This window comes from Oncorhynchus kisutch, linkage group LG6 (genome assembly GCF_002021735.2).
Source record: "Oncorhynchus kisutch isolate 150728-3 linkage group LG6, Okis_V2, whole genome shotgun sequence".
Classification (NCBI taxonomy): Eukaryota; Metazoa; Chordata; class Actinopteri; order Salmoniformes; family Salmonidae; genus Oncorhynchus; species Oncorhynchus kisutch.
The window spans coordinates 8,704,777-8,723,217 of NC_034179.2; the positions used below are offsets into that span (position 1 = coordinate 8,704,777).

The 18,441-nt window shown below is 44.1% G+C and overlaps 1 protein-coding gene across 1 annotated transcript; it reads left to right on the forward strand.

The window, feature by feature from the left end:
- The first annotated feature begins 2,602 nt into the window (after positions 1 to 2,602).
- sdad1 (SDA1 domain containing 1) lies at positions 2,603 to 17,921 on the forward strand. The gene is made up of 19 exons (XM_020484742.2): positions 2,603 to 2,901; positions 5,687 to 5,791; positions 6,093 to 6,191; positions 6,296 to 6,406; positions 6,520 to 6,692; positions 6,785 to 6,917; positions 7,052 to 7,153; positions 7,261 to 7,330; positions 7,445 to 7,548; positions 7,647 to 7,704; positions 8,108 to 8,243; positions 8,593 to 8,690; positions 8,852 to 8,928; positions 10,333 to 10,462; positions 10,665 to 10,768; positions 11,046 to 11,230; positions 17,010 to 17,094; positions 17,426 to 17,590; positions 17,692 to 17,921. Exons 1-19 carry the CDS (start codon positions 2,800 to 2,802, stop codon positions 17,737 to 17,739), a joined length of 2,085 nt encoding a protein of 694 aa, XP_020340331.1. The 5' UTR covers positions 2,603 to 2,799; the 3' UTR covers positions 17,740 to 17,921.
- Positions 17,922 to 18,441: the final 520 nt, after the last annotated feature.

Sequence of the window (18,441 nt, forward strand, 5' to 3'; positions counted from 1 at the left end):
TAGTGAGTCCTCCAGATCAGAGGCAGTAGAGATGACCAGGGGTGTTCGCTTGATAAGTGTGTGAATTGGACCGTTTCTGTCCTGCTAAGCATTCAAAATAAAGTACTTGTTACATTTTGAATGCTTAGCAGGACAGAAAATAGTCCAATTCACACACTTATCAAGAGAACATCTCTGGTCATCCCTACTGCCTCTGATCTGGAGGACTCACTAAACAGAGAACATCCCTGGTCATCCCTACTGCCTCTGATCTGGAGGACTCACTAAACAGAGAACATCCCTGGTCATCCCTACTGCCTCTGATCTGGCAGACTCACTAAACAGAGAACATCCCTGGTCATCCCTACTGCCTCTGATCTGGAGGACTCACTAAACAGAGAACATCCCTGGTCATCCCTACTGCCTCTGATCTGGAGGACTCACTAAACAGAGAACATCCCTGGTCATCCCTACTGCCTCTGATCTGGAGGACTCACTAAACAGAGAACGTCCCTGGTCATCCCTACTGCCTCTGATCTGGAGGACTCACTAAACAGAGAACATCCCTGGTCATCCCTACTGCTGAGTGTCAGGGAAAATGTATGGAGTAAAAAATACATTGTTTTCTTTGGGAATATAGTGAAGTAACAGTTGTTAAAAATATAATTAGTAAAGTAAAGATACCCAAATAAACGACTTAAATTGTACTTTCAAATATTTACATAAGTACTTTACACCACTGCACACACACTAGACTCAATGTAAATAAATGTTAATAACTAGTTTATTTTATGTATGCTGCATTTTCTTTGAGGATTGTGTGAAATAAAGTACATTCACAGATAAAGCAACGTCTTTGGTTTATTGGATATTTCTCTGATTAAAATGAGTCACCAAAAGGAAGTCGGCAGACCTGCAACCCTCTGGACGTGTGTGCAGGTTTGGTCATCTAGAGCAGAAACAGGGCCCCAACAGCCCTCACATAATTACATGGTTCCCAGGAGTGGCAGGCAAATATATTTATTGTCCTGCAAACAGATTTTTTTTACGTACCAAGGCCATTTCCTGGCTACACCATTCACATTGCTCCAACCAAACGGGGACGTTTCTTCCCCACAATTAATTTATGTCGTGATTGATAGAGCAGAGATATTCAATTCAGGGTGAGTCTTCAGGCAACCAAGAGCAATGAATGGAGAGGGATGACCTGAAGGGAATTCCAGACCTCAGCTTTATGTGAAGCAGAAAAGCAGAGATGGGTGGCCAACGAGGAAAAATTAAACAACATGCACACACACATTATGTAACTAAATTGTACTTGTTTGTTTTATGTATGCTTTTAGGATTGGCGATATCTAGGCCGACAATGCTAGAGTGAAAATAAACATGAATAAACTGATAATTCTATAATAAATACATATCAGAATAATAATCCATAATAGCGACCAATAGTTATTGTATTGTGATTGTTTAGAGTTTTAATTAGTCAAGAAGTAGTGCCCAGGGGTTGGGATTGAACCGTGTCTCAAAAGCAGCAGAAAAGGTTAAATAAGGTTACAAAAAATGTCCGTTATGGTTATACACGTCTGGCTCGCGCAAGGAGCTGGACAAAAGCAACACTTAAGTGTGTATTATGATGTGATATGAAAGTAGGAGGCTTTATATTTCTAGGACCATGTTGTAATTGAGAATTGATTCCTCTACCTACATGTACAAATGACCTCGACTAACCTGTACCCCTGCACATTGACTCGGTACCAGTACACCCAGTATATAGCCTCGTTATTGATATTTTCTACTTTAGTTTATTTAGTCAATATTTTCTTAACTATTTCTTGAACTGCATTGTTGGTTAAGGGCCTGTAAGTAATGTTAGCAAATTATGTTATTCTTCAATAACACAAACTCCAAAGCAAATCAGGTGGAGAAAAATAGGTTTATTTGAGAAGGACAAATCAAGATGTTATGCTGGGAGGTAGATGTTCAGTCTCCCCTGTCCTCAGCTTTTCTCAACCGAACAAAGGAATAGGATTCCATTTAACCCCCCACCCTAGCCTGGGGTTGACCAATCACAGGTCCTTGCAGTACAACTGGCCAATGGCCAAATAACAAGTATCCTGCTCCCGACTCAATGTACAGAGCATAGCACACGTCGCTCTGAGTTCAGGAGTGGCATTCCACAGATTCTAAACAGATGTTGAACTGAAACACAACTCCTATTTACAATTCCCTATTGACCATTAGTACTCTAGTTTTCAGTCCTCTCATCCTCTCAATTGTGTATTTATCTTCAAAATATTCTTATAGTATTTGGCAGATGTAACAAATAAAATTAGATAAGATCAACCTATTCAAATGACCTCACATGTACATCACCGACCACATTCCAAATCTAAATAAGGTTCAGGTGTGCAGCAGGGGGGTTTGGGGAGGGGGGGGGGTGTCTGCTCTGTCTGTTTCAATAGGCTAGAACAATCGGTTATAAATTTGATTTGGGTGTGGCTTATGATGATTTCCTATCTAGATGTTCTAAACAGTTCTGTATTGAAAATGGTTCTACATCATAATGTAACATTTTTTAAGTGGGTTATGTAAGGACCTTGATTTCAATATTCTTCTTTGCACAACACTAGTGCCTACTGTCGGCGATATTTGATTTCCTCCGAATTCACTGGCTTTTGGCAACGCGTTTCACTGCCACTTCGTTTGTCCCTCGTTTACGTTCCGTTCTGAGTCTGGAAAAAATGGCGATCTACCAGTGAGCCACGTTGGTATTTTGATAACATATTTATAATATAGACATTTCTTTTTATACCGAAAATGAATAAAATAATGTCCGGTCGACACAACAACAAATTGCCAACCAATCTGCCGCAATTGCAGAACCTGATCAAGAGAGATCCACAGTCGTACACGGAAGAAGTGAGTGTATAAAACGTAGCTAGGTAACGCATGCCAACTAGCTAACGTTAGTTTGACTAGTAAACAAACTAGTTGGCTAACTTGCTAGTTATCTGCTTTACATTGAACTAACATTAGCAAGTAAACTATGTTGTGGGATCAATTAATGAAGTAATGAATCATATACCTATATTGCTAACGTTAATTAGCTAGAAATTACTATATTTGATCGCATTACTATATAGCTAACGCTAGCTAGCCAGCTATCTAGTTCTATCTTAGGCCAGTTTTAGACAGCCTTTATTCATTATCTAATGTATTAATAAACTGTGCCTTAATGGCAGTCAATAACGACACAGCTTGCGAGACATCGCCCGACCCGTTGTTGTACATCTTTTAGCAGCACGTGTTGGACCGTATGTTTTCCGTAGACGGTTTTGACGTAGCCTCTAGATCTCTCATGTCTTTGATTGATGTGCATTCCGGATAATACACTCGTCCTCCATGAACCGGCTCGTACATAACGCATCCTCCATTCAAGCTTTAAAGACATAGCTTTAATGGCGACCCGCCGGGGGGGTGTGGAGTGTGCACGATCTTAATAAAACACAATTTTCCATCACATTTTCGGAAAACTTAAGTTGCACACCCGTGGCTGGATGCGGCAAAAGTGTGCAACTGCAGTCTGGAATTCGGGGTGTTCCTACAGTCGTGGCCAAAAGTTATGAGAACGACACAAATATTAATTTTCACAAAGTCTGCTACCTCAGTGTCTTTATATATTTTTGTCTGATGTTACTATGGAATACATAAGTATAATTACACGCATTTCACAAGTGTCAAAGGCTTTTATTGACAATTACATGTTGATGCAAAGAGTCATTCTTTGAAGTGTTGACCCTTCTTTTTCAAGACCTCTGCAATCTGCCCTGGCATGCTGTCAATTAACTTCTGGGCCACATCAGAATTTGTGGGGTTTTGTTTGTCCACAAGTTCTCAGTGGGATTAAGGTCTGGGGAGTTCAGTTCATTTGCATGGCAAAGAGGGACTTTGCTATTAATTGCAATTCATCGAATCAATCTTCATAACATTCTGGAGTATATGCAAATTGCCATCATACAAACTGAGGCAGCAGACTTTGTGAAAATTAATATTTGTGTCATTATCAAAATTTTGGCCACGACTGTACATATGGACATTCCAGGAACAGCCCCTCAGGAACGACTCTTCAAAAGACACTGTAATTTGCTCCCACCTGTGGAACACATGCCCTCTGTTTTTAACAGACCTGTGGGGAAACAGTTCCCTACAGGCGGGGGCGTCAGGGTAGCCCAGTGGTTAGAGTGTAGAGGCGGTAGGTAGCCTAGTGGTTAGAGTGTAGAGGCGGCAGGGTAGCCTAGTGGTCAGAGCATTGGACTAGTAACCGAAAGGTTGCAAGTTCGAATCCCAGAACTGACAAACACTTCTAGCTGATTGTGAGGAAACGCGATTCGGTTGACATTTGGATACATTCGGCTATTGTTAACATATTGTGCATCACGTGAATGAAAATATTCACTGGATTTACAAGCCGACACAGCCATATACTTACCTGCGCACCAAAATTTTGGGCTAATAATACTTTCCTGTGGACATTTTTATCTTCACTTCCTACCGCCAAAAGAACCAACAGCACAGACAACCGTCAAAGTTGATCGTTTTATTCAACATTCTGGCTTGTAGAGACTAATGCGTCTTTTTTTTTTTTTTACAAGCGGCTTCTTTCAGACTGATGTCGTGGAGTAACCATGGTAACATACTGATGTTTAGAAAAGTAGTTCACATGAGGCAGTTGTGGGCGACGCGAATGGCTGATAACTGTATGGAGCAGGCAGAATCCCGCCTGAAATTTGAGAGCTGAGGTTAGGTTTAAAATGAGATTTTAACGAGATAAATTGTAGAAATAGGCAGGGTTTATGACTTTGTGGCTGTGGTAACTAGTGACGACCAGTGCCTAGGCTAGTTCTAATGGAAACATTGTCCTTTGCATTGCCAACCAGTGCCAAAGAAAGTATTAAATCCAATTATTTAATGCTTACCACCCCCTTCAAATCAAAACAAACAGATTCTAATCACACACCTGTTGTTGTTTCACACCTGTTTGCCTGTCTAATGCAATACATTCAGCAACATGCTGCTGTAGACAGGAAGTAGAATGGAGCGTGTGAGCTGCAAACATTGACATCCATGTTTGTTTTGATTTGGAGTGGGGGGGGGGTGTTGGCATCAAACAATTGGATTTAATGTTGTCTTGGGAACTGCTCGGCGACGCAAACGACAATGTTTCCATCGGAACTATCTACCGATTTACGGATACAACGTCCAACGTGCTGACAAGACAGCTACAGCAACGAGTCGGGCAAAATACTCACAAGCTATCGCTATGGAACGAGCGAAGACTGAACATTAATGTTAAAATAACTGAACTTACTGTTTAACTGTATACGTGACGAAGAGCTTCGTAGGCCTGGTTACATATTTTATACAGTCAGTGACTATTTAGCTAGCTAGCTATGTCATAGTAGTAATACATCAGACTGTAATACCGCGCTGGTTATAAGGACGAAATCAGCGGACAACAGATGGAGTAAATTCAGATTAAGTTTACTCAACATTCTTCTGATTTATAAAAGGACTGTTCAAAAGTTTGGACCCTATATATTAGAGACGAGAGTGGACGCTTATCCAGTGCAAACTCTGAATCGGGAGAGGCTAGCTATGTCAATTCCTGCTGACTTGAGTACATGTTTTAATTTCTAATCTACAGTTCCTGCAACAATATCGACACTACCAGTCCAATGTCCAGATCTTCAAACTCCAGCCTGACAAACCCAACAAGGAGCTGGCAGATCTGGTCATGTTCCTTGCTCAGGTACGATCATCACTCTCAAATCTAGTTCTATAAATAGTATGCCAAATTCATTATATTAATAATCATTTGGATATATATATAAAAACAGAAACGTAAATATAAATGTCACATGATTACCCTAGTTGGGGGTCGAAGCTATCTCAAATCAGGAAATGTCTGTAGGCCTGCTGTATTTGTGGGTCTTATTGGAAACCATAAACTGTCCATTATTTATAGATCACCAACTGTAGACACAAGTACACTGCTGATGTTAGTCCTGAAGGGAAGCTATCAAACTAAATCCATTATTGTCCTGTTCCAGGTTGGACACTGCTATCTGCAGCAACTTGCCTCCTTCCCTCAGGAGTTGACTGAGATCCTTATGAATCATCATACAGTCCTCGAGCCTGATCTACGGATGGTAAAGAGAACAAATCATCAACAGATATTTTCTCACCCTTGTCAGCTGTTAAAAATAAGTGTATTTAATGTGTTGTTTTATTTGCGTGTTTCTCACTCGCTCAGACATTCTGCAAAGCCCTGATTCTGCTGAGGAACAAAGATCTGATTAACCCCACCGGTCTTCTGGAGCTGTTCTTTGAGTTGCTGCGCTGTCACGACAAGCTCCTCAGGAAGGTGAGCCCGGAGTGTCTCTGTCTCTCTGCACACCGATATTGTTATTCCATGTCTATGGTCTGTCTTCAGTCACAGTCTGCCTCTCGCTTAGTCTCCTGTTCATCTCTTCCCAGACGCTGTACTCGCACATTGTCCATGACATAAAAAACATCAACTCCAAACACAAGAACAACAAAGTCAACACAACATTACAGAACTTCATGTACACCATGCTGAGAGACAGCAATCCTCTAGCAGCCAAGATCTCGCTAGATGTCATGATTGAGTTGTACAAGAGGAACATCTGGTAAGTTACATGCCTTGGCTCGTGCTAAAGTATCTTCAAAAACACGTCGCTTGATATACATCTTTTTTTTATTTCCTTGTTTTCCGTCACAGGAATGACGCCAAAACTGTTAACGTGATCACGACAGCATGTTTCTCCAAAGTCACAAAGATCCTCGTGGCAGGCATGAAGTTCTTCCTGGGCAAAGATGAAGATGAGAAGAGGGAGAGTGATTCAGAATCGGAGGCATGTGTTCACCACACCACATAGTGGAGGGGGGGGGGGGGGGTTGGTTGGTTGGTTGGTTGGTTAACATTTTGATTTGATTGGAGGAGAGACCTCCTTGCTCTGTCGGGTCTAAGCCAGTCTCTTATCTCCAGGAGGAAGGTCCGTCGGCTAGAGACCTGATGGTGAGGTACTCTACAGGGAGGAAGACGTCCAAGAACAAGAAGAAGATGGAGAAGGCCATGAAGGTCCTTAAGGTACGCTGAGAGTCCTGTGTTTTTTTTTTTTTTACTGAAGATAGACTTTAACTGGCAATTGTTTTTGTTTGGTTGGTTGTTAGTTAATAAATCTTGATGATTCACAGAAACATAAGAAGAAGAAGAAGGTAGAGGTTTTCAATTTCTCTGCCATCCACTTGATTCATGATCCTCAAGGTATGTATGATCACCCTCAAAAGCACACGCTTATAAACTAAACAAGATCTGGAACTTATTTTATGTCGCTCTATTCTGGTTTTTTTTCTAAGAAATGTAAAATATTTGGCACAGACTTTTCAGAGAAGCTACTAAAGCAGTTGGAAGACTCTAATGAGCGTTTTGAGGTGAAGATCATGATGATGGAACTAATATCCCGACTAGTTGGGATTCATGAGGTAAGAAAATGATATGAACAGTGCAATTATTTGACAATGTAAAAAAAAATATTTAAAAAAATTTGACATTCGCGTTGTTGTTTCTATTCTTCCCACAGCTCTTTCTCTTCAACTACTACCCCTTCGTACAGCGGTTCATTCAGCCCCATCAAAGAGGTAAGCTCTAATCAACCGCAGGAATTGGAGTGGGTCTAGTGTTTCCAGGATGATGGTGTTGATGTGAGCCATAACCAGCTTTTCAAAACACTGCATGGCTACCGACGAGAGTGCTACTGGGGCCGGTAGTCATTTAGGCAGGTTACCTTCGCTTTATTGGGTACAGGGACTTATGGGGGTCTGCTTGAAACGTGTAGCTATTACAGACTCGGTCAGGGAGAGGTTGAAAATGTCAGTGAAGACTGTACAGTGTTTTTTTTTTTTTTTCTCCCAGCCCCATCAAAGAGGTATGTTCTAAGAAAGGGCTCAGCTCAGTCATTGAAAACAAGCGTGCAATTAGTCATGTTGAGTTTTAATAGAACTCCCGAGTTGAAAATAATATTTGTTTTTCTTTCTTCTCCAGAGGTCACCAAGATACTACTGTGTGCTGCCCAGTCCTCCCATCAACTAGTTCCACCTGAGATCATCCAGCCGGTCATCATGACCATAGCCAATAACTTTGTGACTGACAGGAACTCGGGAGAGGTGATGTGTGTTGGGTAAGGGAGTCCCTCTCACCTATGATTCCTCTGTAACCTGGTTGGATGGCCATTGTAAACTCACTCACACCTATGATTCCTCTAACCTGGTTGGATGGCCATTGTAAACTCACTCACACCTATGATTCCTCTAACCTGGTTGGATGGCCATTGTAAACTCACTCACACCTATGATTCCTCTGTAACCTGGTTGGATGGCCATTGTAAAGCCACTCACCTTCTGCATGTGATTGTTACCATGGATACTGTATATAACACTGTTGTATACAGTTGAGATTTGTACAGCATCAGTTATTGGTTAATAACATGGATATATGGAGTAACAGAGTGTGCGACTTGCTTTGTACAGCATCAATGCCATCAAGGAGGTGGCAGCTCGTTGTCCTCTAGCCATCACAGAAGAGCTGCTTCAAGACCTGGCTCAGTACAAGATGCACAAAGACAAGAGTAAGTAGTCTATACTTACAGGAAGTAGGCTAACATGTCTGTTTTGAATCTTTTTCTCTTTAACCATGTGGCTACAAGAGATTATTCATCACGTGTCATAATTAAAACAATTTAAAGGGTTTCAATGAGGGTTATTTAAATGTTTTTAAAATATTTTTTAGATGTGATGATGTCTGCCAGAGGACTCATTCAGCTCTTCAGAAGCCTGGATCCAAAGATGCTGCATAAGAGAGACCGGGTATGTTGCTGAGACCAATGTAATATACATTTAGAATGATCTCAACATCGTCATGTTTCTCCCTCCCTCGCCCATATGTTAGGCTCCTCCTCTGTGTGGAAGTCCTCTCAGGGTTGAGGTATGCTAGGTGGTTCCTCTGTGTGGAAGTCCTCTCAGGGCTGAGGTATGCTAGGCTCCTCCTCCTCTATGTGGAAGTCCTCTCAGGGTTGAGGTATGCTAGGCTCCTCCTCTGTGTGGAAGTCCTCTCAGGGTTGAGGTATGTTAGGCTCCTCCTCTGTGTGGAAGTCCTCTCAGGGCTGAGGTATGCTAGGCTCCTCCTCCTCTATGTGGAAGTCCTCTCAGGGTTGAGGTATGCTAGGCTCCTCCTCTGTGTGGAAGTCCTCTCAGGGTTGAGGTATGCTAGGTGGTTCCTCTGTGTGGAAGTCCTCTCAGGGTTGAGGTATGCTAGGTGGTTCCTCTGTGTGGAAGTCCTCTCAGGGCTGAGGTATGCTAGGCTCCTCCTCTGTGTGGAAGTCCTCTCAGGGCTGAGGTATGCTAGGTGGTTCCTCTGTGTGGAAGTCCTCTCAGGGTTGAGGTATGCTAGGTGGTTCCTCTGTGTGGAAGTCCTCTCAGGGCTGAGGTATGCTAGGCTCCTCCTCTGTGTGGAAGTCCTCTCAGGGCTGAGGTATGCTAGGCTCCTCCTCCTCTATGTGGAAGTCCTCTCAGGGTTGAGGTATGCTAGGCTCCTCCTCTGTGTGGAAGTCCTCTCAGGGTTGAGGTATGCTAGGTGGTTCCTCTGTGTGGAAGTCCTCTCAGGGTTGAGGTATGCTAGGTGGTTCCTCTGTGTGGAAGTCCTCTCAGGGCTGAGGTATGCTAGGCTCCTCCTCTGTGTGGAAGTCCTCTCAGGGCTGAGGTATGCTAGGTGGTTCCTCTGTGTGGAAGTCCTCTCAGGGTTGAGGTATGCTAGGTGGTTCCTCTGTGTGGAAGTCCTCTCAGGGCTGAGGTATGCTAGGCTCCTCCTCTGTGTGGAAGTCCTCTCAGGGCTGAGGTATGCTAGGTGGTTCCTCTGTGTGGAAGTCCTCTCAGGGTTGAGGTATGCTAGGCTCCTCCTCTGTGTGGAAGTCCTCTCAGGGTTGAGGTATGCTAGGTGGTTCCTCTGTGTGGAAGTCCTCTCAGGGTTGAGGTATGCTAGGTGGTTCCTCTGTGTGGTAGTCCTCTCAGGGCTGAGGTATGCTAGGCTCCTCCTCTGTGTGGTAGTCCTCTCAGGGTTGAGGTATGCTAGGTGGTTCCTCTGTGTGGAAGTCCTCTCAGGGCTGAGGTATGCTAGGTGTTTCCTCTGTGTGAAAGTCCCCCCAGGGCTGAGGTGCTGTGAAATGTCATGGAGGCTGCGCTAACTGATAACTTAACCATTGCGTTGTTTACTAGGGCCGACCCACAGAGTTGTCTACCGAGGCTAAGATCCAGGACTATGGCGAGATGGGGGCCAAGACCTACATCCCTGGAGCAGAGGTTCTGGAGGTGGAGGAGAAAGAGGAGGGAGAAGAGGGGGACGGTGGTAAGGATTGGATCGTGTATAGTCATTATTATACAACTGGAAACGTTTTACTTGTTTGGTTTTTGCTGCAAGGACTCTCATTTTGGATTTATCAAGGACTGTATTTCCAAGATGCAATAGATGATGTTTTGTGTGGAAAAAAATAGGTTTAAATATTGATTATTTGATAATTTCTTCCTCTGCGTTTCCTTTTCATCTCTAGATGGCTGGGAGAGTGCCAGCAGTATCAGTGGTGGTGATGATGATGATGAGGACGGAGAATGGATCAATGTTCACCACTCCTCTGATGAAGACACGGCGGAAATGGTAGGGTTCTGCATCAACCCCATGTCCGTTAGGTGTTCTGGGTTGGTGACCTGATTTTGAAAATCTGGGCTGGCTCGCGTTCAATTGAGCACACCGTAGCAAAACAATTTGTATCAGAAAACTAAAATGAGCACTTATTATTGGACAGGTTAAGGTTGTCTCTCCCTGTTTCTGTCCGTTTTCTGCCATTTAGTTCCGAATGAACACTACCCTGGTGATTAGTGTTCTTATTGGTGAATAACGTCTTCTCATTGGCCATTGTATGTGTCTCGCCCAGGCTGAGAAGCTGAAGACTATGGATCCAGAGGAGAGGAAGGCCAAGGCAGCAGCGGTCAGCTCCAGTCGACTCCTCACTCAGGACGACTTCAAGAAGATCCGTCTGGCTCAGATGGCTAAAGAGGTCAACGCTGCCCCGGGCAAGGGACAGAAGAGGAAGATCGTTGAAGATGATGACGGTGAAAGGTCAGTCTTGTTTTCTTGTTATTCTACCTCCGGTCCTATGATTTATATAATTCAAAACAGGGCCAACTTTTGTTACAATGATGATTGTGGATCCATGTTTTACCTGATGGGAATATCTTATTTAAAATGTGTTGATGCTGCGTTTAGACGAAGGACGCAAAAACCATCATACCAGTTGGTATAACGGGACAAGGAAGCAAGGAAGAAGGTGACGACAAAAAAGCGCGACGGTATGCGTTGCTATGGTGATATCCGTAAAACAAACAGTGTAAATGAACATCCGGTAGAAAACAACGCTACGGCAAACAGTTGTAATATTTGAACTCTGGCGGCAAGTCCCGTATACCGTGGCGGCCAGGGAGAACCCCGTTTAGTCGACCGGAACCCCGTTTAGTCGACCGGAACCCCGTTTAGTCGACCGGAACCCCGTTTAGTCGACCGGAACCCCGTTTAGTCGACCGGAACCCCGTTTAGTCGACCGGTCGATTGTTTGGTCGACCAAGATTTCTTGAGTCGAGCGGTAGCAAAAAAATGTGGCGTACGAGACCTGTCTGATCGGCTCCTGTCTGACTGATCCAGGCCGTGGGGATGGCACTGTCCATCACTCTCAAGACATTTTCTACTGAAATTGTACATGGTTATATTACATAAGATCAATGGTGCAACACTAATAAAAACAATATTATTTTATGGCAAATGAGCTTTCTCCCGCTTTGGATAGGGGTTGCTGTCCGCGGTTCTGAAACATCAGTACGCTGTGGATTTGGAGCCTTTTTCCTAGACCCATGTTGCTATGTGCGTAATAGCAAAGTTACCCGGCATATTGGTGTTGAGAACAATGTAGTGGAGGCAGCAGCGGAGTTAGGAGACGAGAAAACAGCCTTTGCCTTAATTGTCTAAGAAAAGAGTGGAGAGAGGAAACCCCAGCTTTAATTAGGTCTATAATCAATAGCCCAACTGTTAGGTGTGCCTGGCTTTATAAATCATCCACATCTACAGCGCATTGTGAAAGTATTCAGACCACTTCACTTTTTCCACATTTTGTTACGTAACAGACTTATTCTAACATTGATCAAATAAATGTCTCCTCAATCTACACACAATACCCCATAATAACATCACAATACCTCATAATAACTTCACAATACCCCATAACGACATCACAATACACCATAACGACATCACAATACCCCATAACGACATCACAATACCCCATAATGACATCACTATACCCCATCATGACATCACAATACCCCATAATAACATCACAATACCCCATAATAACATCACAATACCCCATAATAACATCACAATACCCCATAATAACATCACAATACCTCATAACATCACAATACCTCATAACAAAGCAAAAACAGGTTTTTAGAAATGTTTGCCAATGTATTACAAATAAATTACATATCGTATTTAGTCCCTTTACTCAGTACTTTGTTGAAGCACCTTTGGCAGCGATTATAGCCTTGGGTATGACGTTACAAGCTTGGCATGCCTGTATTTGGGGAGTTTCTCCTATTCTTCTCTGCAGAGCCTCTCAAGCTCTCAGGTTTGGATGTGGAGTGTCCCTGCACAGCTATTTTCAGGTCTCTCCAGAGATGTTCGATCGGGTTCAAGTCCGGGTTCTGGCTAGGTCACTTGAGGACATTCAGAGACTTGTCCCAAAGCCACTCCTGCATTGTCTTGGCTGTGTGCTTAGGGTTGTTGTCCTGTTGGAAGGTAACGCTCCTGAGGTCCTGAGCACTCTGGAGCAGTTTTTCATCAAGGATCTCTGCTCTGTTCATCTGTCCGTCAATCCTGACTACTCTCCCTGCCGCTGAAAAACATCCCTATAGCATGATGCTGCCACCACTATGCTTCACTGTATGGATGGTGGTCAGGTGATGAGCGGTGCCTGTTTTCCTCCAGACGTGACAAGTTAAATCTTGGTTTCATCAGACCAGAGAATCTTATTTCTCAGAGTCCTTTAGATGCCTTTTGCCAAACTCTAAGCGGGCTGTCATGTGCCTTTTTACTGAGAAGTGACTTCTACCATAAATGCCTGATTGGTGGAGTGCTGCAGAGATGGTTGTCCTTCTGGAAGGTTCTCCCATCTCCACAGAGGAACTCTGGAGCTCTGTCGGAGTGACCATCGGGTTCTTGGTCACCTCCCTGACCAAGGCCCTTCCCCCAATTGCTCAGTTTGACCAGCCAGCCAGCTCTAGGAAGAGTCTTGGTGGTTCCAAACTTCTTCCATTTAAGAATGATGGAGGCCACTGTGTTCTTGAATACTGCAGACATTTTTTGGTACCTTTCCCCAGATCTGCGCCTTGGCGCACAGTCATGTCTCGGCGCTCTACAGACAATTCCTTTGACCTCATGCTTTGGTTTTTGCTCTGACATGCACTGTCAACTGTGGGACAATAGCAATTACTATTTATAATTAATCACATCACGTGTGAGCTCATCATTGATCAAAATTATTGAGTAAAACACTTTCTAGAAATCGAAAGTAATGATGGGTAGTTTGTACGCGCCGCCTTGCTTGTATTTTTCCGCATCAGCCAAAGACGAGATGAGTTTGGTCTGTATGTTGAAGGGGGTGTGTCGTCTACGATCGTCCACTTCCCTTCATTCACTTCCTTAAGTTTACCCGAAAAATGAGTGAACCATTCCTTCATCTCCATTAAAAACATCTTTGGTCTGACAGACGTTTACGTGACACCCAGAATGCATTGTATAATGTCAACAAACATGGCACCACACACAGCTGGCAAATAGCTTAGCATTAGCTCATTATAATCAGTACAACCTTCAAAAAAGTATTTTTACAAACATCATAGGTGTCCATTACAATATATGCAATAATCAGAATGCGTTATCTGTCACCAATAATTGAAAACGTGAATACAACTGTAAAAACATTAGGCTCATATACTGTATGCGCCTACAGTAGAAACGACAACACGATATACAGAAAATAAGGAACATACTTTGATAGGAACGCACACTTGTCCAAAGTAGTTGTGTGTAAGGAAAACAACAAGGAAGGCAAAGCCAGCGGCAGCAAGAAAATGTTCAAGACTGAGCAAATATATACATACTTCATCTGTGCAAACATGAGTGAAGTACGGTGGGTTCTCCTGGAAGAGAGAAGTTTATTCTGGCTCATGTAAATCCTCAAACATAAATTGTTCGCAACGCTGAAATGGACTACTTCTATGTGAATTAATGAGGAGGCGGAACACACCTCAATTCAAACTGTTGGAAAATAATTTGAAATTGACAAGTTGAAACACACGCTATAGATAATTAACACGCACTGCCTGCTAACTGTCCTGTTGCGGAATAATCACATTTTGGAAAAGTGAGTGCATTATGACATCACGTGCATAAAACCACTCACTCTGGGGTGGAACTCACTCTGGGGAGACCGTTAGAGATGTTTGGAACTCACTCTGGGGAGGAACTCACTCTGGGGAGACCGTTAGAGATATATGGAACTCACTCTGGGGAGACCGTTAGAGATGTTTGGAACTCACTCTGTGGAGACCGTTAGAGATGTTTGGAACTCACGCTGGGGAGACCGTTAGAGATGTTTGGAACTCACTCTGGGGAGGAACTCACTCTGGGGTGACCGTTAGAGATGTTTGGAACTCACTCTGGGGAGGAACTCACTCTGGGGTGACCGTTAGAGATGTTTGGAACTCACGCTGGGGAGACCGTTAGAGATGTTAAGAACTCACGCTGGGGAGGAACTCACTCTGGGGAGACCGTTAGAGATATATGGAACTCACTCTGGGGAGACCGTTAGAGATGTTTGGAACTCACTCTGGGGAGACTGTTAGAGATGTTTGGAACTCACTCTGGGGAGACCGTTAGAGATGTTTGGAACTCACGCTGGGGAGACCGTTAGAGATGTTTGGAACTCACGCTGGGGAGACCGTTAGAGATGTTTGGAACTCACTCTGGGGAGACCGTTAGAGATGTTTGGAACTCACTCTGGGGTGACCGTTAGAGATGTTTGGAACTCACTCTGGGGAGACCGTTAGAGATATATGGAACTCACTCTGGGGAGACCGTTAGAGATGTTTGGAACTCACGCTGGGGAGACCGTTAGAGATATTTGGAACTCACTGGTGAAAGGTTAATAAAGTTAATTGTGGAGAAGGCTGATTCACAGCTGTATGTGGGGCGAAACATGATCAGGATGTACCGTGCTGGTTTCTTGAGAACAGGGACATCGGCTGCAGGCACCATCTTTCCCCCAGAAAGTGACTGGGTCACAATCACCAGCCTGCTCCTTCACACCTATTTGAATCAACTCCATTTGTGGTGATGCAACATCTACCCATCTGAAGATCTGTTTTGCTTCTTCCGGTCCGGATTAACCCTTCTCTGGGTCTGGGCCAGGATTGACCCTTCTCTGGGTCTGGGCCAGGATTGACCCTTCTCTGGGTCTGGGCAAGGATTGACCCTTCTCTGGGTCTGGGCAAGGATTGACCCTTCTCTGGGTCTGGGCCAGGATTGACCCTTCTCTGGGTCTGGGCCAGGATTGACCCTTCTCTGGGTCTGGGCCAGGATTGACCCTTCTCTGGGTCTGGGCCAGGACCGACCCTTCTCTGGGTCTGGGCCCGGACCGACCCTTCTCTGGGTCTGGGCCAGGATTGACCCTTCTCTGGGTCTGGGCCAGGATTGACCCTTCTCTGGGTCTGGGCCAGGACCGACCCTTCTCTGGGTCTGGGCCAGGACCGACCCTTCTCTGGGTCTGGGCCCGGACCGACCCTTCTCTGGGTCTGGGCCCGGACCGACCCTTCTCTGGGTCTGGGCCAGGACCGACCCTTCTCTGGGTCTGGGCCAGGACCGACCCTTCTCTGGGTCTGGGCCCGGACCGACCCTTCTCTGGGTCTGGGCCCGGACCGACCCTTCTCTGGGTCTGGGCCAGGACCGACCCTTCTCTGGGTCTGGGCCCGGACCGACCCTTCTCTGGGTCTGGGCCCGGACCGACCCTTCTCTGGGTCTGGGCCAGGACCGACCCTTCTCTGGGTCTGGACCCGGACCACCAGTTGAGTTCTTTTCATGTGTCACGTAAAGAGAACCAGGTTTTTAGAGAATGTGGTTTTTTTCCCCTAAACAAATGAGGGATTTCGCTAACACAACTTTTCAGTCAGAAATGGTTGTAATTATGTTGCAGCTTCGGCCAGCGCGATAAACACTGTTCTCTGGTGGACGCTGCAGCAGAGAGGAGAGAAGGACAACGGGTGCATGTGACACAGTCACTCGTTGTCTTTTTTTTTTACACAGCACAGCAAGTCTGAGCCCAGCCTGGCACAAATCAGTTACGGTCGGATTCCCTTTAGTCTTCTGTGTGTCTTTAATTATTTCATCAAACCGTGTGCTTTAAAGCAAAAGACAAGCTCAGTGCATATAGTTTCATTTGATTAAAACACAGGATGTGTCAATATAGGGAAAAATACACGTTTTAGAATTTGGGCGAAAGAACGGATGACTCTCGGTCAACCAAGATTTTTATTCAGTCGAGGACAGCCCTAGTGGAGGCTGAAAGCATTCACTGCCTGCCTCAATGGCATTTACCGTTGTGCTCTCATTGAAAACAATGACATCCGGTTCGCTGTCTACCTCGTACCAGCTAAACGAAGAATAAGTGTGATAAACACTCATGCAAATAGTTTAACTGCCATTTTGTGTGTGTGTTTGTTTGTGTGTTTGTTTGTGTGTGTGTGTGTGTGCGCGCATCTTAACTAATAACATGTCAAATCGTTTTCAGAGGGGAAATCCTTACCTTGAGAGACATTGAAAAGCTGCACAAGAAACCCAAGGCAGACAAGGAATCAAGACTTGCCACTGCACAGGTGACCATCTCAATCAAGAATGTGCTGAATTCTAATTATCGTATTCTTTTTTATTTTCTTTTTTAACCGTATTTTTTATTGGATTTTCACCATTTTCACCCATATTAAGAGATACAACAACAGAGACAAAGCACACAAAAAAAGCACTCACTTACACATACCTGCGTATATATATATATATATATATATACACACACACACACACACACACACACACACACACACACACACCCATACATACACCATTTTCCTCTTCCCGCTCGGTGCTTCTCTCACTAATTATCGTATTCTTAGGATTTCAGCAGATCATGTGGTTTTGTTTTGATGGTAGGCTGGCCGCTCAGATAGGAAGGAGTTTGTGAAGAAGAGGAAGGAGAAGCTGAACCCGTTCGCTTCTACCAGCAACAAGGACAAGAAGAGGAACAAAGACTTCAGGATGATGAGACACAGTCGAAACGTACGGACCAAGAACAAGAGATCCTTCAGAGATAAACAGGTACATGAAGTTTTTTTTTTTTGTGTTCAGCATAATTGGAAAATGTATTTTTTGTCAGTATTATTTATCTCTGTTGCATCTCTCTCTCTCTCTCCATACAGATTGCTCTAAGAGATGCACTCATTAAGAGAAAGAAGCAATACAAATAGCAATGTCACTGTGGACTCTGGTTCCTAAGGAAATGATGGCTTCCTTGAGCTTGTGCTGTTAAAGGAAGATGGGGAATGGTTCATTTTAACGTGTTAAATCTTGCTGTCTTTTTTTTTTTCTTCTTAGGTAGTAGGCTGTAATCACACTGCCTTCTATTAAAATATTTACTGTCTATCGTTTACTCCTTCTCCTATTTGCATTTTTGTGCAGTTTGCTCCATATTTCCATACACCTTTTGATGTGAAGATTATGCTCCTGCCAACAAATGAAATGTAACTCATGATAACTGACATGATAGACAATAAATAAATGCAGACAGGATTTAAATGTCAAGATTTCCAGGACACAAACGCATATAATATACGGACAGATCAGTCCACTTCATTACGATGCCTCCTTCAACCCCTACAGGTAAGGACAGGTTTGAGTTGTTGTAATGCTTCTCTCAGCTGGAATTCATTCACACTTAACTGGTATTTAGAATTCAATCAAACATTCCTGTCTGTATATTATGATGCACTTGCCCCAGAGACTCGGAAGTCCCCCAGTTGGACAGAGACTCAGAAGTCCCCCAGTTGGACAGAGACTCAGAAGTCCCCCAGTTGGACAGAGACTCAGAAGTCCCCCAGTTGGACAGAGACTCAGAAGTCCCCCAGTTGGACAGAGACTCAGAAGTCCCCCAGTTGGACAGAGACTCAGAA

Bases quoted from the DNA above. Each gene is read 5' to 3' on its own strand.
- sdad1 (XM_020484742.2), top strand. From the start codon at position 2,800: ATGAATAAAATAATGTCCGGTCGACACAACAACAAATTGCCAACCAAT. The intron at 2,902-5,686 runs GTGAGTGTATAA...TCTAATCTACAG, and splicing joins CACAGTCGTACACGGAAGAA to TTCCTGCAACAATATCGACA. The intron at 7,154-7,260 runs GTACGCTGAGAG...GATGATTCACAG, and splicing joins AGGCCATGAAGGTCCTTAAG to AAACATAAGAAGAAGAAGAA.